Raw genomic sequence first — 26,746 nt, 5'->3', positions numbered from 1 at the left:
ACTTTCCATACAAAATAGTGATTTAAAAACAAAAGGTACAAACAAATGAATATTTAAATAAGCCGTTGATACTTCAACTCATTATTTTTTGTTGAACATCATCTAGTATTAAGTATTTCCTAAATGCTAGCCCCAATTTTAAACTTTTAGAAAATTTCAAAGGCTTATTATAAAGAACTTGCAGATGAAATATCTTCATACAGTGAAATTGACTGGACCCAAAGACTGGACATCTCAGAGCACTCCTATGTGGATGGCCACGCTGGAGTTGTGGAGCGTTTTACTGGTGTTTTCGCTTTCACCATCAAATGTAATTTTATGCACTCCTCCACCACCAAAAAAAAAAAAATGAAAGTCTATGACAGGGTTAGAACTACAAGGACAAGTATCTTTGTGTCCTCTTTCATTACTCATGCCCATTACCTGAATCCGTTTTTTCAAACTCTTCAAACCTAAGAAGTTTATCTGAGGAGATGCTATTTTAAAGAGAAGGCAGCTAAGGAGCAGAAAAACTAAATCTCCTGCCTACCGTCATTAAGTTAATAACTGTGGAACAGAGATTTGAACTTGAGTCACCCTACAGTACTGTCACTCTGCACAGAGTATTCTAACTTGCTTCGTGGGCCACCGAGTCACGTAAAAGGAACATCACTGAGATGTGGCACTATGTGAAATGGGTGAATTAACAGAAGTCAAAAAGGTCATAACAGTGAGAGAAGAAAATATGTTAAACCCTGAGCAGGAGAGCTGGAGAAATGGCTCAGCTGGGGAGGCTCAATGCAATTTGTGCTCAGCTGCAGTTACTTTGAGCAATACATATCCGGATGGTATTAGAGGATTACAGAGAATCAAGCATGTGCTCTTTTACCTACTAGGGTACTGAAGTGGAATCAGACCAATTTTTCAAAGAGCCACTCCTATTGAATAGATTGACTTCAGCACATCAAAACCATAACAGGTTAAAACAGACCATGGTTTACTTTGCGAGGGAGAGGTAGTGATTCTCTTCCTTGTCCTTGACTCCTTACTCTTTTTCTTTGAAGGCTTTACTAGTCTTGCTAATACAGTGTGGAGTGGCTCTTGTGGGATACTAAAGAAGTGTGAAGGCTCTGCTGATGTGGGCACCAGCACCCACCAGCTGGTTTGCAGCAAGTCTCAGAAAATCTATGCCGTTTTGTAACTTTATAGGGCATAGAAGATAGCTAGATGGACCTCCCTGAAATTTTACACAGAGTGGGGCCAAATGAACACTTGTTCCTGGCTTACTATGGCTCTGACACCTCAAGGTTTCCTGTAGGACACTGAAATCAAATGCTCGTGTAGGCTAAGGACAAGGCTGAGAGAGTGATGAGGAACTATTTCCGAACAGATATCAACAGAGCCTTTTACTCCGTGCCGAGAATCATCAAATATGTGCTTATGTCTGGCAGACAGAGTGACTGAGGCACAGGCTCCCGAGCACTGAGACAATGAGCTGACCACTCAAGAGACTCTCCTGGCTGCAGACAGATGAGCTATGAAGAGCAAGCAGCCTTTGCTCATTTTTCAGGGGTGTAGAGGGGGGAACTCAGTCCATTTTGAAGTTTAATTAAGGGTGGCAGCTGGCATAGAGGTTCACATGACTCTGCGCTCATTCATGTCACAGGTTGCATCTTGTTTTTCCTCCAGATAGTTCTGTTACTCTGTTCTCTCCATTGACATTGCCCACACGTTCATTATTCTGGGTGCTATTAGAATAATAAATGATTACTTTTCCAAATATAAAGAGTTGCAGACAGGGGCCAAATGCTAGAGATACAAAAAACAAAACCATCAGGATCTTTAAGATTGTCTCCTTTGATATATATCCTCCTAATGCAAACTATCCCCTGTTTAAGTGTACCTATTCATACCATTAATGAAAGTAAGTTTCCTTGATAATTTAATACCCAGAGGGAAAGGACAGATACAATTGTCCATGTTATCGCCAGCCCTCCATCTTAATGAATGATGGCAGAGACGAGAGTTCCTATCTCCTCTCTAAGCAAATCATACGGCGAAAAAAGGTTGACAGGTCGGGGAATCTCATGCAAGGAAGGATTTCAAATACTTGGTGCTATGAAAGAAATTGATTAAATAGATTAGTTATTAAAGACATGCATAATGAGGCTCTTTAATTGACTCATCCAAAAGCCCCTTTTCAAATATAAACTTTAGCTGCAGACATTTCTGGATGGAAAAATCTCCAAATTATATGGTCTAAGGAAGCCAAGGAGAAAGAAAGATTGTGTTTCCATTTTATAATCTGGTGACATGGAACCCATGTAGATTCACTTCTATAAAATCTCTTTAAATGGCATATTTTGAGATACTGTGTTGGGTAGTATATGCTTGCAGCATAAAGTCTGCAGGGAAGTAGTTGATCATCTAATTGTGCACTACTTATCATTGTGCTACTTTGCACCCTGCTAGATGTGAGTCCCAGCTGCTGACTGTCTTCAGTCCCATGAAAATGAGTTAATCACCTGCTGTGGGAATGTCCTTTGAAAACAAAGAAAAATAGAAAGAATAAAAAAGAAAAAGTAAAGTGTGATGCTCTTTGTAGGCAATATCCTTTCTCCTTGGATAAACAAACATGATGAGAGTCAGGGAAATTCCTGTTCTACTAGAATTCCAGAACAACTAGGCTTTTAGATTTCCTGACTAGGCAGATCTTCTGGAGAAAGAACTTAAATAGAACAGTATTCTTTCTATCAGCCCAAAAGTTCAGAAAACCCATGATACAACTCACAGACTGTATGAACCTAACAAGAAGGAGGGCCCAGGCGTGGATACTTCAAACCCACTTAGAAGGGGAAACAAAATTATCCTGCGCAGCAGAGGGAGGAGGGACCTGAGCGAGAGAGGGGTGAGGGAGGGAAAGAGGACAGGAGAGAAGCCCAGAGGGCCAGGATGATGAGTGGAAATGTGCAGCATTTGGGGGTGAAGTGTGGGGGAACCAGGAAGTCCCAAAGACCCGGGATGTGAGAGGCTCCCAGGACCCAATGGAGATGACGTTAGCTGAAATATCCAACAGTGGGGAGACAGAACCTGAAGAAACCATCTCTAGTCCATGGGACCACCCCCCCTATCTTCAAGAATCTTGATTCCAGAATTGTTCCTGTCTAAAGGAAATGCAGGGGCAAAAATGGAGCAGAGACTGAAGGAAAGGTCATCCAGTGACCAACCCAACATGTGCTCTATTCCATGCACACGCATAAAACCTTGACACTATTGCTGGTACCATGTTGTGCTTGCAGACAGGAGGAGCCTAGCATGACTGTCCTCTGAGAGGTTCCATCAGCAACTGACTGAGACAAGTGCAGATACTTACAGCCAACCATTCGATTGGGTGTGGGGACCCCTGTGGAAGGGTTATAGGAAGGGCTGAAGGAACTAAAGGGGATTGCAACCCCATAGGAAGTCCAGCAGTGTCAACTAACCCCGTCCTCTCAGAGTTCTCAGTGACTAGGACACCAACCGAAAAGCTGGTGCTGGTCTGTGACCCCTGGCACATATGTAGCCAAGGCTGCCTTGTCTGGCCTCAGTGAGAAAGGATGTGCTTACTCCTGTAGAAACTTGAAGCCCCCGAGAGGGGGAATGGCAGGGGTGAGGTGGGGATGAGTGGGTGAGTGGGGAGCACCCTCTCAGAAGTAAAGGGGAAGGGGGACCAGGAAGGGAGGCAACATTTGGAATGTAAATAAAATAATTTAATAAAAAGAAACAAACAAAGGTATTCCTTCAAATCCTTAGTAGAAAAGTACTTTAAAATGGAAGTCACCATATGTAGTAGCCATTGGGATAGGATGGTCCATTCCCAGATTAATACTTTTAAAATAGGATCTTAAAGCTCTATTGAAAACATTCCCAGAGAATTCAACCTACAGGACACTGTCTTATATTCAGGAAAGTGAGTTCTTATTTTTCAGGACATTGAGGTCGGAGAAAGATGAGAAATGCACAAACACATGAAAATTAAAGTAACTCAGAACAGTCAATTCCATTATCTTTATTTAAATAGAGAACACAAGTCTGGGAAGTTATCTGACTCTTAGTTAAAGGCTACCTTTACCTTTAAATCAGACTCCATGGAAACAGCTTCGCCTGTTTCGAGGCATTAGGAAGAGCTGTCAGTGGCTGTTTCCTATTCTGAAGAACAGCCGGTGGGGGGTGGAGGAGCTGCTTTTCTCTTCTTCTCAAAGGAGAGATGAGGTTGAGAGACAAGGTTTAAGTGGTTTACTTAGCAAAGAAAGCACTCCAGAAAGAAATTGGAGTGAGCTGTCCCAAAGCAGGAATAACAGTCCAGCAATTCCATACCGTGTACTGTTTTAAAGGTTTTATGAATATTTATGAGGTAGGCAGGGCGTGCTTAGGATAAGGTGACCCCTTTTCCCTCCCAAACCATGGTAAATCAGATCTCCTTTTTAGGTAATCTTTTCTCTCTATTTCTCTAGAAAAGTTCACAAAGGTGGGGGGAGTGTTCCATCAGAAGCACAAAAGCCAAGGTTATTTGAGGATATGTAACTCATCATTAGTACACACGTAGGGAAATGCTCAGGCGCGAACCACCTGATGTCAACTTTGAAGACATGTACCCACAAAGGATATTCTGACTGTCAGGCACAGAGACCTGGATACAGCTGTGGTTCTCTTGATTGTTTCATAGCTAATTCCTCTTTGAGACTGCTCGATTGTGTGATGGAGGTTTATTACTCTCTGTCAGTTAAGACATTCTGTTATCTTTATATTCTTCTTTAAACAGATTTCATGTTGAAGGCTGAACACAATAGACTAGCTCAACAAGAAACTAAGACATAGACTGTCCCTGAGACTCCCTTCTGCCCAAACTACCACTCACGCCCACCTTCTTTCTACCTTGCAGTCCCATGTTTCTCATTGCTACTATTTTCATGGTGCCGATGTATTGGCAGAGGAAAAATGGCACTCAAGAAAGTCACAAGTTGTATATCCAAGGAAGAGAGTGGACTTTGAAACTGGACTGTAATAAGGTCCTGAGGACAGCGGCTTTGTTTTGTTTGTTTGCTTCATCTTTCTTAACATTAAACACTGTATTTGCAGAAATGCAAGACATAAATATTTGCTCATCTAAAATGTTCTAATTGTAGGAAATCATTACTATCTTCATTATTATGGGGGAAATATATGGTTAAATGCATAAACTCTAGACACAGTCTGCCTCTGAGTGAATCAGACTCAGCCAAATCCAAAACGTACACAGATGGCCTGAATGACCAGTGCCTCAGGAGTGCCTGTCTTACTGGGTGCTGGTCCGGGCTAGGTGTGCTAATTAATGTATGCAGAACATTTAGAAGAGTGCCTGACATGGAGAAGATGCTCATTTGATAAGTGTTAGCTATTACCAGCAGTGTTCAGGGCAGGTGTCTCAGCCATTTGGTGAGAAATATACCAGAACAAATGCTAATGCTATGATGTTAGCTGATCACTGTTGAGTGACTCTCACATATTAGAATGATTACAATAGGGGTCACAAGTTCTTGTGTAGACTTTTCCTTGTTCGGAGCTATGGCCACGTAGCTTTTAATCCCCTAGCTGCCGCCGCTTTGTTTATGACAAAATCCAGGTTTTCTTTACAAATAAACAGATTTCCTACATAGTCATTGTAGTCTGAAGCCACACTCTCTGCTTCTCTCCTGTGAATTCTTATGGTTATCAGTGGATTTCTTCCTTTGACCTCACTTAGCCTTGAGTATAGATGAGCCTTTCCTTTCCTTCTGCCCCTTCTTCAGCAGGTGTGTGTGTGTGTGTGTGTGTGTGTGTGTGTGTGTGTGTGTGTGTTCTTCATTTAGGTAGTACCAGGCTTCACTCAAGCTGATCCTGACATTTTAGCTACTGTTCCTTTGACACTTTGCTTCTTCTCATCCTTTAAAGTCCAAATGAAACCCCATCTAACTTGAATCCAGGAACACTACCTTGTCCCATTTCTATTCCTCCATTCAGCTGTCATAATCTAGTTTGTAGGTGCCACTGTTTTTGTGATGCCACTGTGTATCTGATCCCTGACTGGTATGAGCCAGTATCCTCACTCTGGTTTTATTTCCACAGTACATTCCTCCAGATCTCTGTGTCTGCAATTTCGTGCTGGAACAGTCCTTATCTGTCAGAGCACTGCAAGAAATGCTTGCCAACACCGTTGAAAATGGTGGAGAAGGGGTGAGTACCTAAATCGTGCCCTGGGTTGAGATCGATCACCCCATACCCCAAAAGCATATTTGACATTTCACCCCTCCAATTCAGAACTGGAAAACCTCCATGTAGCGATAGGAAACTTTTCCTCCAAGTTTAGATATCACTTACTCAGCAACTCTAGTCCTTTCTCCTTTGAAATGACCAGCCTCCCTCAGAAAATAGATGAGCACACCACTAATGCTGGCTAGGCTCCTTTCTCCCATCTCTTACCTCAGAGTCTAGCAGGGAACATGGAGAGAGTCCAAGAGCACCTTGAGACTAAAAACGCCTGGGCAGCACGTGCTTTTCAATGGAGGATCTCACAGATGTTATGACTCTGGTTGAACAGAGTTGGGAGTCCATAGCAGTCTTCTACAACAGTCTCCTGAAGAATTCAGGCTGATCTCATCAATGATGAGCAAATACAGGACTCCCTTAAGGTTCTGTTGTCACAACTGTTAATCTGAGAACGATGCTCAGTTACCTTCCAGAAAGGTTCTCCAGTCAGAGGATTGGATTTCATAATTTTTTTTTATTTTCCTACTTCCTATTGACCTGCTCCTTTGTGTCTCTTTATCATCAATTAGGATAATTGTAGTGGATGGTTATTCAAACTCAGCACTTCTGCCCCATTTCCATGCCCCACCCTCCATCTGATGGCACTCTGTCTTTTGTAATACTCAGACAGCCTGTTTTCATTCCTTTTGTACTAACTGCCTCTTCCCCATCTTCCCCCTAAGTCACCGTGAAGTTCTTTCTAAAATGCATGCCCAATTGATTGTATTCCCTTGTTTTAAATTCCTTCATTTCCCCAGCAGCTTGGGATGAATCCTAAATACCCCAACACAGCTGAAAACCCTACAGCTGAACCCTATTCAGCTCTCTGCCTCATCTGTCACTCCAACCTACCCAGCACTCAGTGTCCCAGACACACTAAAATCCCTAGTGCTACCCCCAACCTTCCGGCCCTTTTCACTCCTGACCTTACTTATCTGCTGTTTCCTCAGTGTGGCACAGCTTTTCTCCTCCTCTGTCTTCCCTGTGTAATCCCTCCTCATCCCTCAGGGAACCAGTAGATAGTAGATCATCCCAGACACCTCCATTCACCTGCAAGTGTATTGCACAGACGACCCTAAGCTTTCCTATGGTTTTTCTCTACACTCTGCACTCACAATACAAGTTTTAGTTTCTTTCTCCTGTCCCAGAAAACATACTGCTTCTGGGGACAGTTGGTTTGCAGTTACTAAGAAGCATAGTTTATCCTGATAAAGTCATACACAATTTGACATTAATAAAGTCATACACAATATATTTGTGGCTGAAGAAACAGGGACTGTAGATGTGATTGAATTGATGTTTACATCTTGGTTATTTTCCAGCCCTTAATGTGATCTTAGATAAGACTTCTAAAGGCTTAGAGACAGGATGCTCTTACCTATGTAATAAGAGTGTCTATATCTCCAGGATCATAAATGTCAAAGGTTTGTGGTTCTTCACTCTTCTGATTAGATTAATCTGGCTTATTCAACAACACGATGATAACTCTTCTCTGTTCCTTAGAGCCTTGGCCTGGGTAACATCATTTTTGTACCTCCTTTGGCTCCACTCCCTCCTCCTTCCACTTAAAGAAATGGAAGCTGGGTGCCTCAGATGGAAACAGGCCTCCTTGGAGGCAGGCAAAACTGTGTGACCTGGGTTAGAGAAAGCCTCCTGCAAGGCAGGCAGTGCTGTCTCTGGTCACAGTAGGCCTCCTGTGTCCCTGGTTAGAGCAGTCCTCCTGTGTTCCTGGTTAGGCCAGATCTCCTGGGAGACAGGCAGGCTGGAGGACTGGAGGTGGGGGGGTGAAGTATGCTGATCTGCCCTTATGTTATTAATTATTTATTAGATAATAGTCACAATACTTACCACAACATTTTGGTTCAGTGTCCAAAATGTATCCTCTTGTCATTTGTGGGGCATTATAATAAATATAAACAAGGTTCAATAGCTATTTCCATTCTTATTATTGTTATTATCATTGCTATTCTTGACTGGAAATCTTAGAGATAGAAGAAGAATTTTTTATAGTTTTAGTATCCACTGGTGACTCTATAAACCCGTTACCTGGATAAGAGCTTCAGGCCCTGAACCCACCTGCAATCCCCTCACACTTGCATCTGGACTCTGTCTTTAGCGTGAGAAATGCTATTTTTATGTGATCTCTTGAGTCTGTGTGTTTTGCTTTCCTAAAGTGACTGTGCACATTTACTATTAGCTGCTAATTTGATTTTCGAAGATAATACTCGGCAGAGAAGAAAAGAAGTTTGAGAAATAAAGAGGAAAGAATAAAGAGGGAAGTGAGCTAACAACGACAGAGCATAATGAGACTCAGGGGAGCCCCGGGATGTGTGAGCAGGATGCTGCCTCCTTTTGATGCCATGCCATTCTGTTTGGAAATGGCCATTCACTACTTTTAAATAAGTATTACTTTCAGTAATGATCACGACTGCCACCAAACAGAAGGCCTTGAAGAGTGTAATTTTTTTTCCCTTCTAGTCAAAAATTGGTCCTTGTGTGCTGCACCTGTTCACTGCTGTGCAGCAAACTGGGCATTTTTAAAAATGATTTTGGCCGTTTGCTCTTTCACGCGATGAGTGTACTGAAGCCCTTTTGCAAGGATTTACCACCCCTGCAGTAATTTCTCATGCAAACAAAGAAAACAAAGGTACCAAGCCAAGTTTAACAGTGGAGAATTATTATTGAAATGTCCTTAGCTGCAGCGAGTGGCAGGTGAGAGTCAGCTGTACGTTGAAAGGGAGAATTAATTATGAGGGCCTCTAGGCAGCGAGGTCCAGCACCTTTCAGAGCGTGCCCAAGCTAATCTCACCTTTGGATCACTCTTCTCCTGATCTACTCTTATCTAATTTTGTTCTGGAGAAATTACTAAACAATAGACATTTGACACAGGCCGACTCTATGACAGGTGTTTGAACTAAGCTGCTTACAAGCAAATGTTAAAGTATTTTCACATTTCCTCTGTTGACCTCTGGTTTATGGAATGTTCATGAGGATTTAGTCTGGTGTGAAGCCAAAAACAATGTCCATTTCCCTCCAAGTCCTAACCCCTTCACCCTCCAAAACTAACTCATTTCTAGTTCAGCAGCACACCTAAGAATCACACAGATATATCTTCAGTCTTGTCTATTCTAACCAGGTGATTTCTAGAATGAATTATTTCTCTGTTTCTTTGCCTGAATTGCCACCTTCTCAACGTGTACCCTTCCACACAGAGTGATCATCAAATGAGATCAGTGCTCACAACTGCTTGTCAGAGTGGACAGCAGCACAATGCCTTTCTTCATCTCTGCCTAGCCAAGGTTTTTCAGGAAAATTCAACCTGCATCGAAGGAAGGAGCTCCTCATGAAATGACCAGATGCACATCAAATCTAGCACTGTCCAACTCCAAATAGGGCTAACATTAAATGTTCTGATGCCTCTAGAAATTAAAGCCCTTGCATAACACATGTATTAACCGCACTTCTCCTAGAGGGCTCTGACTTTATCGATGTCAGGCTGTACAACTAAGAGGAGAGGTTAAATTTATGTGTGCATACATATGCATGCACACACATACTTAAATACAATGAAGGCTATGGTTGCAATGCAAATGCTACTTTTATCCATAACCAAGAAGCATAAAATTGGGCTGGGGATTTAGCTCAGTGGTAGAGCGCTTACCTAGGAAGCGCAAGGCCCTGGGTTCGGTCCCCAGCTCCGAAAAAAAGAACCAAAAAAAAAAAAAAAGCATAAAATTATGTTTGACTTTATAAACTTGAGCATCTTATATGGTAATACATTCAACCTTCTAACATTGATCGGAAATGTGACCTGGAAGAATATTATCTCTGCAAGAACCTTCAACCCTCAGAGGGGTTCGTCTCTATTTCCCTGTGTTATCTACTCAATAGCCATCGACTCTAATATGAGCTTCAGTTTCATTTGTCTTTGTCCTTAGAGTGTGGAATATCGTATAGAGAATGTCTGCTAGAGAAATTCTCATATGTGACATGACATGTTCATAATGCATTGACTCTTCTTGAAGATGGCATGTCTATGCCTGCTGAGAAGCCAGGGGTTGTCACCAAGGATCATGTGACCTTGTAAACAGGCAATGAAGCGTAACTTAATCATGCTATTCATGTGAGGAGCATAAAGTGAGCTGCTTTCCTGTTTTCTACAGAAGAGAAGCCACTCCAACTAGTCATATAGTTTTGGCCTCTGATTTTGAGGTCTTTATGTCCCCCTTCTAATTGTCAGAGGAAAACTTCGGATTGAGAATTATGTGATTAGGAAGAGAACAAGACCTGTGGCGGAAATGGGAGCATTAATTGTGAACCAGCTTGATACCCAATTACAATGTTAAAAATATTACTCCTTTAAAAAAGAGAACTAAATCAAATAATGGTTCACCTCCAACAACAGGTAATTCATTACACCCTCGGAATACTTTATAAGGTTTTCTTTACCTAAAAATACGTTGTGACCTGCGTTCATATGGTGATATAATCCTAGCTTGCCTACACCAAAGCCCTAAAGCAGGATAGTCAGGCTACACCAGAATAGCCACAGTAGGTACAAAAGTATGAAGTTACTTAATACTCGTCAGTAAAGAGGCATGGCCTCAAGCTGTTGCAAAACTTGCCTTGTGACTTTTTCAGGTATTCTCCTTGCCTTTCAGAGTATTAGCCTGAGGACAGCCCCCTGTATCCCTTACTTTGTTAAGACCAGGACATCACACCAGTCCATTTTTAACCGAAGGCGTCATGGTGCAATGGTAGTATGTCTCATTCCATAAATTCTTAATTAGTTTGACTTGCCATATTATTATTTAGAAGGGAGAAACCCAGTTACAAGGACTCTGAAACATGCCCCCATTCATTTTTTAATCTAGAGCAGGTTATCAACTCCTATTATGAAACCAATAATATTTTTGCGCTCACAAAATAAGAAATCTCTTGGCAAATTGCTCTCACCTGCAAATGCTTGTCAAAACCTACTTTTTAAATCTGCCTTGCATTGGAATTCCCCTTGCAAATTCACTTGTGATTGTTACAGCAGCAAAGCAGAGAGATCAGGGGTGGGGGTTGGAGGTGGGAGGGTGTTAGGTTTGGTCCAACATTGAAACCCCTTAGAAATTTAATTCCAGGCAAATCTCTTATAGATCGGGGACTTGAATTGCAACACCTCTGAAAGAGGACTTTGTGTCGGTGTTCAGTCCCTGATGGTTGTGATATACCAGGTTAAAATGGGAAGTTGTCCATACCTCAGTTCCTCTGGAGTATCTGCTTAGCTAGAGCCCATCATGGAGTCCCTGTGGAAACGCTGACCTGTTCATCAGCCACTGTGCTCAATGCTTTGACTTCTATATTTAGACAGAATGAATAAATGTGTTTATTCTTTTCCTGCTTTTGGTGTGGGCAAAGATAACCTTCCAAAATCTACGTAGGACAGCACCTCTGAGAGGGAAAGTGTTGATTATATACGTTGACCTTTTGGAAACATAGTTCTTCTGGAAAATCCTGTACAGAAGGAAAGTTATTCCATCACTTCCACAAGATTTGTTTCTTCAAGTAGCCAGCCATTATTTTTGAGAAATTAAATATTGTTGTAAGTGAGAGGACTACAAACTAAAGGTTTATGTGATTTTTTTATATATACGCCAAATTGTCAAAATGTATTTATTTCTTTTTCTCCTTTCCCTGTACTTTCTCACTGTTCTTCCACAAGTTGTGATCTGATTCAGGGACTTTGTTTGATGGATGGATTTGAATGTTTCCTTGGTAAGGTGATATTTATGAAGAAATGAATTGTTAACATATTTCATTTTTAGACTAATTTTTTGATAGCATGGTATTTACTTAGAATGTTCTGTCTTGAAAACATGACTTCATGGTAAAAATAAAAAACCAAATTACCTTTTAAAATTAATTTTTTTTGGTTCTATTTTTCGGAGCTGGGGACCAAACCCAGGGCCTTGCGCTTCCTAGGCAATTGCTCTACCACTGAGCTAAATCCCCAACCCCTTAAAATTAATTTTTAAAGGTTGATTAATACTTTGTTCTAGTTCTAAGATAAAGAATTTCCAAATTGCCTTGGGTAGATTTTTCTAATGTGAATAGCATCATGGGAAAGTCAGAATTAGGCTATAAACACTTTGTGTGTTTACTGTTTCTTAGTGACAACAAGACTAGACAAAGAAAGAGTAACAGCATACGTTCACGTGTAATGCTGCTTCTTATTCTAGCTGGGATGATATAGTCTCCAGCTTAGATGTTTCGGCCCACTTCCTTCTCACCGTGGTCTGTTTCTGGTTTCTATAATAAGCCTCAGTCGATTCCTCAGATGATTTGAAAGCTTTCATCAAACCCTGTGCTCACTAAGATATCCATTCACTGTTTTGTTTCTTACCTTGCTAGCTCAGTGACCTCTCGGAATGGGTATGTTTTTACCTCCTTAATATACATGTACTTTGCATGGACAACTGACTCCAGCTGTATTTGTACTGACCTGGGCCTTCTACTTGTTAAATGTTCCGGGCATTTCCATTCTCTGTGCTTCTGCTGTTTTAAAAATAAAACACAACTGCACCACACATTCCAGTCTTGTAGAGCTGAGAGGTGGCTGCACACTTAGAAATCCCAGCCAGGCACCTTATTCTACCACTGCTGTGGAACTGGGAGAACAGCTTGTCTGTGGACTCATGGTTTGGTTTTATTTTTTGTCATATTTTTCCCTTTCCAGATATCGAATGTTGCTTTTAAAGTTTCTTCCTTTTTTTTTTTCTTCTTGATATGGTCTAGAGAGTTTGTGTCCTTGGTTTTCAGCTTGGTGAGGTGACAGAAGTGTGCAGCCTTGCTTTCATTCAAGCTTCTGGATGCTTCTGACTCCTGGTACTATTATGCAACTCCAGCTCTGCTCACCCATGAGGCTGGAATTCATAATAAAAATGAAAAAAGCTAGTTTGGTATTCTTTTGTTTTTTGTGTGCTATCTCCCAAAGTGACCCAAACAGAACAATTAAATGTTAATGTCCGCAATTAAGAAGAGCCATTAAGGTTAACTAGCTTTTTACATTTCTTCATCTCCTCATAGAAACATTTTCAAGTGAAAAAAAGAAGGCACACAATTTTTAAAGCTCCAGATCTTCTGAGATCTTCCACTTTGTAATTCTTGCTGCAGTGTTAGTGTAATTGCCTGTTCTGTGATGATACCATCCTCTGCTGACGTTAACACCGCACATAAGCCCAGTATGCTTATGTGGTCCTGATGGTGTCGTGTAACCATGATAACATTTAGCTTTGCTAGTTGTTACAAAAACCCTGGGGCTCTTGCCATTCTTGCTGTGGTACTGAAATGCTGGTGGTATATCTTCCTCAAATCACTATCTCAGGGTGGCTTTCTGATTAACATGGGTGTTTTTCTTTTGCTTGTAAAAATATTTTCATGGCAAAAATATTTAAATATATCTCTTAAACTTTCATAGAGGACAAATAAGAATGTGGGTATCTGAACTTGTTTTCCAGAACCTCAATATGTTTTCATTAGAGATTATGTAGAATTAAAGATAAGTAACTGGTGTGGTGGGATATATGATGGCCGGTACTAAGATGGGTTGCAGAGACTGGATTACTCATCGGGAGAAATCATGACTGTAATTTATTAGATATGCAGATTTAAAGACAATCTAAGTATGATACTTGCTTACCTTTTACCAGTAAAGTGCATTTGGAATTCAAGAAACCCTAAGAAAATAGAAGCCCTTCCACTTATTTATTAGACAGTTTCTTTCATCGTGTCATTCATTTTTAATAGCTACCAGAGTTTAAATTATATATTTGCAGAGAATTTGACTGAACTAGAGAAAAATAGCTTATTTCTGATTCGCAAAAGATTAGTTAAAACACCAATTTGGATATTTGAGTAAACAAAAATTAGCTTAATATGCCAGAGAGTCCCTGATCCCAGTGGGGCAGTGTAATCGTCACTGGTCACCTGTGGCAAGTGTCTCATCCCCTAGTCCTCACTGTCTATCTGGAGAACGTGCAAGCATCTGACATGGTGAATGACAGTGGGAAGGCAGCAGAAATAAATCCCAGAAGGCCTAGAGGACCCCGGGTGTACACTGAGCCCTGGTCTGCAGAGGTGAGCCTGGCTGTTTGCAGAGGCAAAAGGTGTTTTTTTAACTGTTCTTCCTTTTCAGCCTAGGCTGAGGATGCAAGGGGGAGCAGAAGGTGTCAGGACAAAATAAAGCTTTGTTCCAAAGGAGAAAATTAAGCCTGGGTCGTAAGGAGTTTGCTTTAGAAGATCCTTTCCTTGCTCGCTTGCCTGAGTCCTGCTCTCTGGGTGTGGAAGGTGCAGGAGAGGTAGATCCGTGGTGGGACTGCCCCTAAATATTGCTGTTTCCATAACTTTGCTATGAGGACGTCGAGCAGAACATACTGCTTTTCTGTGTATTTATCTCTATAGTTTTCCAAAATTATGGCTTGTTTTTAGAAACGTTCGGTTATTTCTTAAGTACAGAAATTTCCAGATTTCATTTTTTTTATAGGTACAGATAACTCAACTGTGATTACTGAGTCAGCCATGCAGAGAAGGCTGTGGTGTTGATTTTCTGAAATGAAAGGTTTTGCTCTGCTCTGCAGTTCAGAGCACAGCCGCAGAGGATAGGAAGACATTTCGTCCCAGCAGCCTGAACAACTGTGTCTCCATTCTTTGCTACCCTGACAATTTTACATTTTATCTTCCCCATGGGCTTTTTCCATGCCAGCTTAGTAGAGACTATCTCCAAACGCTGATCCAAGTTTAGAATTTACCTGGATTTCAGAATTAATGATCCAGTGGCTCAAATGTGTATATATTCTTTCAGTCTAGAAATGGGCCGCTTCCTAACACTGGGGGATAGAGGGAGGATATTCAGCCTTATGGCATATCAAAACCTTTTGGTCTGTTGTTATCAATTTTGTGGCTAGGCTTGTCCCCACATTTATATCCAGCCTCTCTGTTATGATAGCCATAGCCCAGGGATGATTCTGAAAGCCTGGGAGAAGTGTAGTTACCAGGACCCAGCTTGCCAAGTGAATGAACTGCTGTTTCCCAATCCATTGCTCCTGTGAGCATCCGTTTGGATGAGTTTCATAGGTGTGAAAACCAAGGTTCAATAAGTGATTTGCTGCGATTTTCAGCCAATATCAGTGGGAGAAACAGTGGCTCTGTGATATTCCCAGGCTTGTTCCAGAAAACACGATCAGATGAACCTACTGAATGGACCTCCCACCCTTTCTCATAACCCTAATCTTTTCCAATAATGCAAATCCTTTCCACATGCTTGTCTCTCTCCTCGTGCGGAGCCACTTAGACTATGCCGACTTCACCTCTAACTGTATCGATTTATCTGTAATTTTTATTAGATTCTACCGCTCCCAGTGCACTGGAAAATAGCCAATTCATAGTGCTAAATCCCTGATTCTCTCAGGCCCAACTCTAGCGGGCTTTTTGAACCATCAGAGTTTTACTTGCAGGAATCTCAAATGCTGTATTATCCTGCAACTCCCTTTTTGTCGGTCAGTCCATAATTATGTAGTCTTGCCTAAATATATTGGCTCAACTTTAATGTTTTTTCCAAATGTAAACAGTTTTTTCCAGTGCATAATAATATCTCTCGACATTTAGAAAGATGGCATTTCTGAACTTATCCACCTGCACAGAGGAAATGTGTCTGTATCTATCCCTCTGTTTCATTTATTGGACTCTGTTATTAAAATGCAATTCTAACAGAAGAAAAACAACCTACATTATCTCTACTTTTCCTAATCTGTTTACTTTAAAAATTAGTTCCTGAAGTCCATCCTTCTAAAGGGTGATGTTTTCATTGCTGTATGTTAAGACATGCGCCAAAAAGATATTTTCACGTTTCCTATCTCCCATGCTCTGTTCAGTAACGGCTACTTCAATTTTTCTGCACATCCTTTTACCTCAGCACAGAGGTACATGCACTGAAGATGGCCACGTTTTTCACACGCATACAGATATTCATCTCTCCAAAGCACAAAGAGTAAATATCTGTGAGATCTGCTTTATAGGCAGAAACTTGATCTTGGAAGAGGGACTTCAGGCTAAATCCAGAATTTTATTTTTCTTACACACCCCAGGGGCTGCTAAGCAGGAAGTCGCTGAGTCAGATTATGTGACATCCCTAGTGTCCTGTATCTCCTGAAGCAGGGTCCAGCTGGCATCGCACCATTTCGTTTGTAGCCCATGAGACCTTGCACAGCCCTCTGTGTCAGCGGGAGCACCTGCTGTATTCCAGACTGGCTTTACAGAAACAAAAACCACCCAGGAGAGGCAAGCCAGGTCACCATGTTAACAAACGTAGTGTCAAGACTAAAGCGCACTCCCCAGAATTCTTTCACATCCCAAATAGCCTTTCTAATTGGTATCTTTATTTTGTAATCTAGTCATGTGAAAATAACATCAATGTGGGATTAGCAGGGTTTGAAGGACACTGCTACAGGATTTCACTTGGAAACTCAAATGTTCACCACCATGACCATTTTTTCACATATGCCATCCTCTGGACAATCAGTATCATCTTTCTTTCTTCTATATCTTAATATATATTCCAAAATACAGACACCATTTTATTTTACAATCCCAGTTCCTCTGTGCTTGATCTAAGCAAGTGTGTGTTTTTAGGATGACAACTTTCTTTTTCTTTCTTTTTTTATTGGTTATTTTATTTATTTACATTTCTAATATTATCCTCCTTCCCAGTTTCCCCTCCACAAACCCCCTATCCCATCCATCCTTCTCCCCCTGCTTCTATGAGGGAGCTCCCCCACTCACCCATCTACTCACGCCTCACCACCCTAGCATTCCCCTACACTGGGGCATCGAGCCTCCACAGGACTGAGGGCCTTCCCTCCCATCGATGCCAGATAAAAGTTGTCATAGTGAAGGATGACAACTTTTACAAGAAAGAAATTGAGACACTCTTTAATGTCTCAGAGTTTGTTTCACCGAGATTAATTTTAGGGCTAAATTCTGGCACTATTTATGCCTGTGTTATTAGCAGTCTTAAGCCAAACCCAGTTAGTGTGAGATTGGAGGAAATTTGCTCTAATCAGAGGAAAGGCTACCTAAATCTCCTTAATGGTAGCATAGGACTTTGTGTAAAGAACATGGGATGTGTCATTCACAGTGACAAATAAAATATTTCTCTAGCCTTTGTTTTCCCCACACCTTGTTTAGATATGAAAACCTAATAAGACAGTGTATTCTCTTTGAGATGGCAGATATCTTGTGGTCCATAGCCATGGCACACTATGTTGTAGTCCTCCATTCATTTAATAAAAAGCATTTCTGTGGTCCTCTCCATCTTCTGGTCTCCTGACATGGTCGTCTAGGGTGGAACTGCAAGGCTGACATCCTTTCTTGACTCTTCAAGCTATATGCACAACTATTGGTATATATCAATAACAGGGCAGTGGAATGATGGCCAGATAAAGGAGTAGACTACCTCATTCCAGTCTGTCCATCTCCAGATTTGCTTCTCCCTGAGGGATAACTATCTACTACTGTTTTCAGCCTACATCTGATTATTCTTTGAGTTTCTGGAGACCCCAATCAGTAAGAAGTGACTGCCACAATGCTCTTTTCAGAATCAAGTTATCACACTGCATTATTAGGAACCACAAAGCTTATTTAGAAAGAACTGACTTACTTTCCCCCCCTCCAGTGAAAAGGGAAAATGAAGAAACAAAAACAAAAACAAAAACAAAAAAACTGAAAGGCAAATGAATGCAACTGATTTTTAGTTTCCTTAAACTTATAGAAATTTTTTAAATTCCCCAAAATTATGAGCAATGGTATCTGTAAGGAGGTCTCCCACTCCCTGGGAGCTTTGTGGAATGCCACTTAAAATGCCTTCTTCTCTTGCAACAAAGCCCTGAGGGCCCATGGTTTGGGGAAGTCGGGATTTGTTATCAGGCCAGTATGCTACCCTCCCCGTGTCAGTTTGACAAATTCCCCTTTTACACAATGGGGAGAAAATAGATCCGATGGTGTGTGCTCTATTCTATTCCCAGATTCCACTCAGACGTAGAGAAAAATTGTTTTTAAAATGAAGTGGGATTTTTTTCCCCTCTGCCAGAAGATCTAGGTGGTGAAAGGAACACTTGATTCTAAACAAGGTCTCTCGAAGAGGGCTCTTGAGAAAAGCCAGTGAAAGGACTGCCTAAGTATTAAATCATTTACGACCCAGAGAGGTACCAACTCAGCAGACACAGACAGAAGTGGAGGAGAGTAGATGAGGGTGCAGAATTCTGAGGAAGGCGTATCTTGAAGGTCTGTGACCGTGCAAGACACAGAAGCCAGAGTGACAGCAGTAGATCAGAGGCAACTGACTCCAGAATTGGGAGCGGCATGTGTCGATGCCAATTCTTGTCTCCTAATCCACTCTGTTCTCCCAACTCCTTCTCCACCTCTCTCTTGGTTCTGAGGAGTACAGGGGTGAGGAGCAAGGCTCAGATTGCACCAGAGGCAGATAGACAAGGGTCCAGATGACTGCTAATGCGGTGAGGCTGTGTGGACCAAGGCTAAGGGAGGGCTGGAACTCTTCCTCTTTCAAGACAGAGCAGTCTTGAGCCCTCCCAACATATAGACTTTATAGTAGAGCTGTGTGCATTTTCTTGTGTCACACGTGTGGCAACAAAGGTGAGACAGTGGCAGGGAGGATGTAATTACCAGTTCTAAAATTGTCAAAGCCAGTGGGAAGCAATAGTATTACTTTATTACATCCATAGAGCTCTGGAGAAATCCATCATGGATCTAACAAGAATCTTCTGAGAGTAGAGTACTTACTAATTGCCAAGTGTCATGCTAATTATATGGACGAAGGGTTCAGAATGGCTTCGAAAGGTCTTCGAAGTGTGGATCTTGAGCATGGCTGTGAGAACCTGAGAATCACTCTAGGAATGCAACTTAATAGTGGAGCATTTACCTGCCATGCATGAGGATCTATAGTTAAGCTTTAGTATACACATATCTCTCCCACCATCATCCCAGAATAAGAATCACAATGAGAGACAGGCCTATTACAGATCCATGAGGTCAAAATCTTAGGAAAGTGGTTTACTTTTTGTGTTGTGGGTTACTTCGCTTGTTTTGTTTTTGTGCAAAGTTCTCTTGGGACTTTGGCCTACAGCAGGGATCCAGGACTCCTTCTCTATAATGAACCCACGAGGGGTTCAGAAACATCTTTCATCTGTAGGATCCACGTACACAGAGCTCAGAGAATAAGTTTCTTCACCCAATGTCACTTGCTGTACCCTTAGGAGAACTCAAGCTGTTTTGTTCAGGAATATGAAGTTGGGTCCTGGTGTATTGCATCAATGTAGAGAAAACAGCATGAATTTATCTTTATGCAGCAAGATCAGAGTGGGGCGAGTACAGCATAGACAGAAGGATGGGAAATATAGAATAGTTGTTGGTATAGGATGCTTAGAAAAGAAAAGGTAAACAATATCTGTAAGAACTTTAGAAAAGAAAGGGTCAGACAGCAAATGATAGCTAGTTTGAGGTGCTTTATGTGCATATGGGTAGAGAGGTTCTTGCACACAGTAGGACTCATTGAGTGCAAGTAGTAAGTGCTTTGTTATAAAAATTTACTCCCGTTTTTAAATTTGTCAATCCCTGAGACAAACTAATGTTCTAGTAGGGAAAAATGATAGAGAAAGTTTTAAAATTTTTCAATTCATGGTCCTTACAATGTTAGATTCTTGGAAGGAAATATTGGTTATGCATTAAATTTGGTAAAAAAGGAAATGATTGGGCAAAGCTCGTGGTTCTCGCCCTGTATGGCACTGGCCCACTATTTCACCAATGCTCTAAGTATGAGGAGCTCATCTAAGAACCAGGGCTGTAACTGAAAGCAAATCTGGTTGATGGATCCTTTCATGTGAAGAATGAACTTGGCAGTATCTACTTCTAAAAAATTTGTTAGATATGAAAGAAAGGGGAAAATTAATTCTAATAAAAATGTAATTGGCTCATTTCTTTCCAAAGTATACTTGTCATCAGTATAAATGTCATCAATATCTTGACAAATGTCTCCTGTCAGTTCGTTTTTCTAAAGGTGCCACAGTAAGAGCCGTGTGTTAGAGCGGCATCCCAGCAGTCTGCTTTCTCTGTAGCATGTATGCTCAGAGAAAAGTGTGGCAGCATCTTAGAAGAGCCAACCCAAGCAGCCTCCTGCTCACCACTGGTGAACGATATGCACCTCCTGGTTCATGCATAATCCTTGTCACAACCCAGGCCTACTACCATGGATCTCAGTGCCATTTCGCCGGCCATAGTAGCTCAGGACAGGGGACACGAAAATGGCTGCACAAGCCTACTGCAGTGCTTAGAAGTCAAACTCTTTGTCGGCTTTGGGACTTGAACCCAAGGCTTCAGACCTAATACGCATGCACTTTATCACCATGCTTTTGCCAACCAAAACTTTAAAAATGTGGACGATTCCTTAGCTGCCTTTGGTCATGCCATCAGGATTTAAGAGTACAGCACCCAGGGGCTTTTCCTTCTCAGGGCATTTGGTTTTAGAGGAAGAACCAATTTTGTCTCCACATCACCAGTCTCTAAGTGACCCATAGACCTTACCCCATAGACCACACCCAAGCATAACGAATGCCAGGTAGGCATCCTGGAAGAGCCTGCTCATGCTGTTGTGCTTCTGCGCCCAATGACAAGTATACTTTGGAAAGACGTGAACCAATTACTTTTTTGTTAAAATTGTTTTACTCCTTTACTTTCATATCCACATTCCATTGACACTAATGACCCAGAATTCTCAGTTTCTTACATTAGACTCTGGCCTTTGTCTCTCCTGTCTTAAAATGCTTTCATTGTATTATAAAATTAATGACATGAACTAAATACTCCGACCACCTTCTCTTCCAGGAAACATTATCCTAGGTGCTTTCAAGAGGAAGGGTTGGCTGGATTCAGTGAGCTATAAAGCAGGGGGATGGTGAATGGGATATATATTGGCAGGCATGAATTGAGGAAGATTGTTGAATTCGTTCAGCAGTAAATGCTTATATTTAAAAATAAGGGAAGTTATAGGAGACCAGCCTCTCTGCACTGTCTTCAAGGTGTCGTCAGTGTTGTCATATGAAGGGACAGTGAGAGACAGCACTGGGGCGAGAGAGGTGAAGTTCCCTAGGATCATAGTCACCTTACTGCCTTTGGGACAACAGCTGAGACCCAGATGGAATCGTGGTCACCTTGGACCTTTCCCCCTTACACGCAGCATCCATTGTAACTGTAGGTATGTTCTAGCCTAATGATTCTTCCACATCAGCTACCCTTAAGTGGGAAGGCTCTGAATGTAGGATTCAGGAAGCTGGTACCTTCTTCCTCTTGTCAGAACTTCATTAAAATTCTACCTCATGATTCAGATTGTTATTGGTATCCTAAGAGGCCCTGGAAGATGCCCAGAATATGAAGGCCTTCGTTCAAGTACCTTTGTCTAAAGCAGTGGTTTTCAACCTTCCTAATGCTGTGACCCTTTAATATAGTTCCTCATGTTGTGGTGACCCCAATCATATAATTATTTCATTGCTATTTCACAGTTGTAATTTTGCTGCCATCATGAATCATGATATAAACATCTGATATGCAGGATATCTAATATGTGACTCCTATGGAGGTCACAACTCTCGGGTTGAGAACCACTGCTGGAAAGGGCTAGTTAGCACTGCCTTGACTGATGTGCCCCACATGAAGGAGGCAAACAGTTTAGGATTCCATCCCATTGCTTTCTGCAGCGAGCATCTCAGGCTCAACTGTAATGAGTAGAAAATCAAAGTGTAAAATTGCAAATGGATGTCTACTCTCATGCCACGTTTTGATTCTCCACGATAGAGAACCTTAGAAGGGAGAGAATATCTTTACAGAGTTTGGCAGTTCCATAGCTGAGTGGAGGGTCTGACAGTGAAGAAGAAGAAAGTTAAGTGCCCTTTATTTGGATTCCCTGGAGTTCACGCAGATTTAGGATGAAATTATGATTCCTGTAAAATACTTCTGCTGTCTCATTTTCTGGCTCTGGCTCTTAATCATGAGTCATACTAACCTGTGCTAATGTCCCTCCTGTCTATGAAGTGTGCTTTCTGGGTTCTAGTGTGTTTTAGCAACATCTGTCTTTCACTATAATTAGAGAGGAATACTTGTTCTGGTTTCTAGGCATTTGCAGGCTGAATATGTCCTCATCTACTTATGAAGAGGCACACACATGCATACACATACATATACACCTGCCCATACACATACTCATACACATATGAACATGCAGAAGCATATGCATGCTCAGCTGTATACACAGGTACTCACTCGCAGGCTGAGACCTGAAACTTCTCATTGGTTCCTTTGGTATCCTCAGACCTGAGGCATTGCTCACTCCTATCTCTCTCTTCCTCACAGAAGACAGCTTGATGGACTGAAGTCTGGGAGTCTGGCCAGACTTGGTGTTCCTCAGGCCTGTAGCTGTAGACAAGTCTGTCATCTGCTAACTGCACAGGGGAACCCTGAGCAACACAGAACTGTGGAGAAGCAAATCCTCAGAAACTAGAGTGGGATCCAAAGACAGGAACCTGCAGATTCAGAGAAGCTAATGGGTTGGGTTCCATGCATAGTTGGGGGGCACCTCATGACAAGAGATTTTCCCCTGCAGAATCTGGAGCTGAGACTCGGGGGAAAAATAAAATAAGGATGGCACATGTGTCTGCAAAGGAGACTTTCTCTCTGAGGTCTTCATGTGACACCAGATTGGAGCCTAGCATTCTAGAGTATATACTAGCCAGTGTCTAAAACCAAGCAGAGTAGCACGGCAACCCTGTCTGCCTTTCAGGTTGAGTCGTTTACTGAGGACACCCGGTAAATAAACTGCACTCTTGAGCAAGTAAAGGATTACAAATAAACGAAGTATGTTCACAGAAGTATATTTCTTTACATACATGCAGCATGTCGTTCCCTTATACACACACATATGAATTTTATTGAAAAGGTGATTCAGTAAGAGTGGTAAAGAAAAATTTAAAGCAGGATACAGTACATGTTCTGCAACCATGAACATGACTGGTTAATCAGTTGTGTGTACTGGTGCACATGCATGCGTATATTCATTCATGCATGAATGTTCATGTGTGGGTGAATACCTGTATATGCAGCTGAACATGCATATGCATCCGCATGTTCATATGTGTGTGAGTATGTGTATGGGCAGGTGTATATGTATGTGTGTGCATGTTTGTGCCTCTTCATGAGTAGATGAGGACATGTGTATGCAGGTGTACATACATAATGTGTGTGTTCAAATACACATGCACATGCATTTGGAAGCCAGAGGAAAACCTAGGTGTTGTTCCTCAGACACTATCCACCATTAATTAATCAATTGCCTTACTTATTGATAAGGATTCTTATTAAACACGAAGCACACCAGGCATGACATGCTGGCTGTCTAGCAAGCCCCAGAACTCTGCCTTCCCCTAACTCCCCACACTGAGATTATAACCATTCAGTATCACATGCAGCATAGTTTGTGTGGGTTCCAGAGATCAAGCTCTGGTTCTTGTGCTTACAAGGCAAGCATTTGTCTGGCTAAGCCATATTCTATGTCCTGGCTATTTCACTTTTATAGATTTTCTCATCATTTTTGTGTATGTATAAGCAGTACTTGAAAATGCTTTGCATTCTGCATCTTGTCATAAAAGCATATCATAACATTTTCTGTTTCTACCTACCCCTGGTGATTGCAACCTTTAATGGCTGCAAGCTAGAACATCCTAAAGAATTCCCATGATTTACTAGATAATTTCTGCTGCGTATTTAGATTCTTGTCAGGCTCCCTTCAGTGTTCTTGCAACCATTGTAAGGCCCTCGCCTCCTTTTGAATTATTCCCAGAAGTAAAATTACTATGACAGAGGTTATAGATGTCTTTGTGGCTCTTTTTACATACTACCATATTGTGTAGCAAAGGGTTATAGTGGGTGCTACCACACTCAGGCTTGCATCAGCTAGACTACCATTCATACAGCATCTTTCCTTCGGATTTTGCACATTTTGTAGATATAAAGTGGTATAGCCAAGATCATAGGATTGCAACTTCTTTTATTGTTGAAAGAAATTTTCCAGTGTGTCCACATGTTTTCACTTCATCCTGTTAGCTATCATCTATGCATAGCTTTTGCGTACTTCTTTAGGCAAGGATTGGTTTTCTACCACATTTCAGTGAGATATGAGCCTTTGTCACTGTGATACAATAGCTTTGTGTAGTCTATTAAGTGTTCCAGTTTCTGCTTTTCTGGTGCTCACTGATTTGGATAGAGTCTTATCTGCCTTTTGTTTCCTTTGAATGCTCATGTTACTTCAGAGCACAGGCAAGTTCTAGGATGTACTTGACTATTACATCAGCAAAAGATGTAGACTATTTTATTGTACACTAGTGTTGCAGTAAAAATAAAAAAGGAGCAGTACCAGTTTCCACACATGCCCTGGCAGTCACGCCCTCATGCCACTGGGCCACTGGAGCTGTCTATAATTTATCTCTAATTAGTATCTCTGGCTCTCTGTTAGCTGCAAACTCTTTGGTTCCAGCAACTTGGTAAAATCCAGACTCAACAAACATTAACCCAACAATCAAATTTATATGTTAAATTCTCAATCCATAATACATCCACACAGTAAACTTACAACCAACTGATAAGGATATAGACTGCCCACCTAGATTAGATACATTTGCCTACAGAAATCCATCCCAGCTACCTTGGCAATTCAAAACCACCTGGGTCTGGGTCATCCTTCCCCATCTCCATCTTGATTCTCCTCCCTTCTCCTTCTCTCCCACCTTACAAAAGCTTTTGTCCCCACCTTATGTTTTTTACTGTCCAATCATGGCCTTGACCTAACTTGCCTGATTTGTCACCTGCATGATGACATCAACCTAGCCTCACACAGGAGACATGGCTTAATTCTGCCTCTCTCTGTATAGGAACCGCCTCCTTAAAGATTGTGGATCACATTGTTAGATCTGTACAGACTGCCCATGTCTGCAAAGTGCTTCTTTGTGACTCTGGAGCAGGTTGTATTAGCCAATTTTGCTTAAAGGCACTTTATAAAAGTTCCCTTGCAGAACCAAAATTCCTTACTGTTCACATTTCAACATTAATTTCACTAACAATTCTGTTGAACTACAAGCTACTCTCTTAACTGAAACTACACAAGAGCTATAAGTAAAATTGTGGAGAATAAACGATTACAAATATTCCTTTGCCATTCTGAATACCGCAGGGTACCTTTCCACAGTGTATCTGAAATTTTACCCAATAATGACTCTTGTTTATCCTTAAAGGTTCTACTCACATAAGCAGACTATTAAATCTCAATAATGTATAATAGCCATGAGTTGAGCCTTTCTAGCTGACTCTGTGGGATTATCTGCTTTAACTTATTCCTGCCATTCATTTGTTTATTTAGCTTATTCATTGTCCTGTATTTAAAAGGCACCGTTATTATTTAGCTCTCTTTTATCAAGGGGAACTTCATACCTTCTGTGCTGTGCAAATACCTCTTCTGTGTTGCAACTTTATATATATATATATATATATATATATATATATATATATATATATATCCCTTGAAATGTGGTTGGTCATGATAGACTCAACAGGGAGTCATCCTGTGGTCTTCTTAGAATACTTCTTAGGGCCTAGGGGCCCCAAAGTAGAAATGTGCATTTCAGATCGCAGAACAAGTTGGTTTAGATATGTAACAGTCTTGAAGTATTCCTGGCTGAATAGAAGGCAGACTTTCTGCCTCCATAGTTGTGATTTCTGGTTTAATTCATTATTTGGAAACTGCAAAAACTGTCATTACTGAACATTAATCTTGAAATTATAGGTGAGGTGATTGAATTAAGTTTCTAGGACAACATTCTACCTCTAGACATAGAAACAAGCCTTCTTTTTATCAGTTTTTCCCTGGTGTACCCTAATGTCACAGAGTATCTCCATCTCTCTGCCAGTGGTGACATTCAAAGACAATCAAGGCAGGTATGATGATACCACCCAATGGACGTCTCATAGCCTTGAGGTGTAGGCACTACCTTGAAGTGGTTTGGCCTATTGCTGCTTGTATTCTAATGCTAATTTGGGGCCCCTAAGACTGGTTGCCCCAAAGGTAGGAGAGTCTGCAGGAAGACACCGAGTGACCCTGCCCCCAGTTAATTGCGATTGGTAAGTAAAGATGCCCATTACCAATAGCTGGACAGAAAAGATGTAGGTAGGATTTAGGTTTTCCAAGCTTGGGACCACAAGGAAGAAGAATGTGAAGGAAAGAAGGAGACACTGTCATGGGTTAGCTGAGCCATCAAAATGTGGCCAGGTGGGCTGGCCAATTGGAGTTAAGAGCAGCCCTGATAGGACATAG

The 26,746-nt window shown here is 41.4% G+C and overlaps 1 protein-coding gene across 3 annotated transcripts in view; it reads left to right on the top strand.

Annotated features, from left to right (window-relative positions):
* Positions 1-26,746, top strand: part of Ryr3 (ryanodine receptor 3) — a 553,860-nt gene that overhangs the window by 189,380 nt on the left and 337,734 nt on the right. For all 3 annotated transcript variants that reach the window (XR_015684544.1, XR_015684543.1, XM_087655160.1), the window contains exon 3: positions 6,103-6,210. Coding sequence is in view for 1 of the 3 variants with exons in the window: in XM_087655160.1 (XP_087511286.1) it covers positions 6,103-6,210 (108 nt within the window). In the remaining 2 variants the exon portion in view is untranslated. The remainder of the gene's footprint in view (positions 1-6,102; positions 6,211-26,746) is intronic.

Source organism: Rattus norvegicus, chromosome 3, assembly GCF_021556685.1.
Source record: "Rattus norvegicus strain SHRSP/BbbUtx chromosome 3, alternate assembly SHRSP_T2T, whole genome shotgun sequence".
In the NCBI taxonomy this organism is placed as follows: Eukaryota; Metazoa; Chordata; class Mammalia; order Rodentia; family Muridae; genus Rattus; species Rattus norvegicus.
Note: the sequence above shows the minus strand (reverse complement) of the source record. Positions and strands in the feature narration are given on the sequence as shown.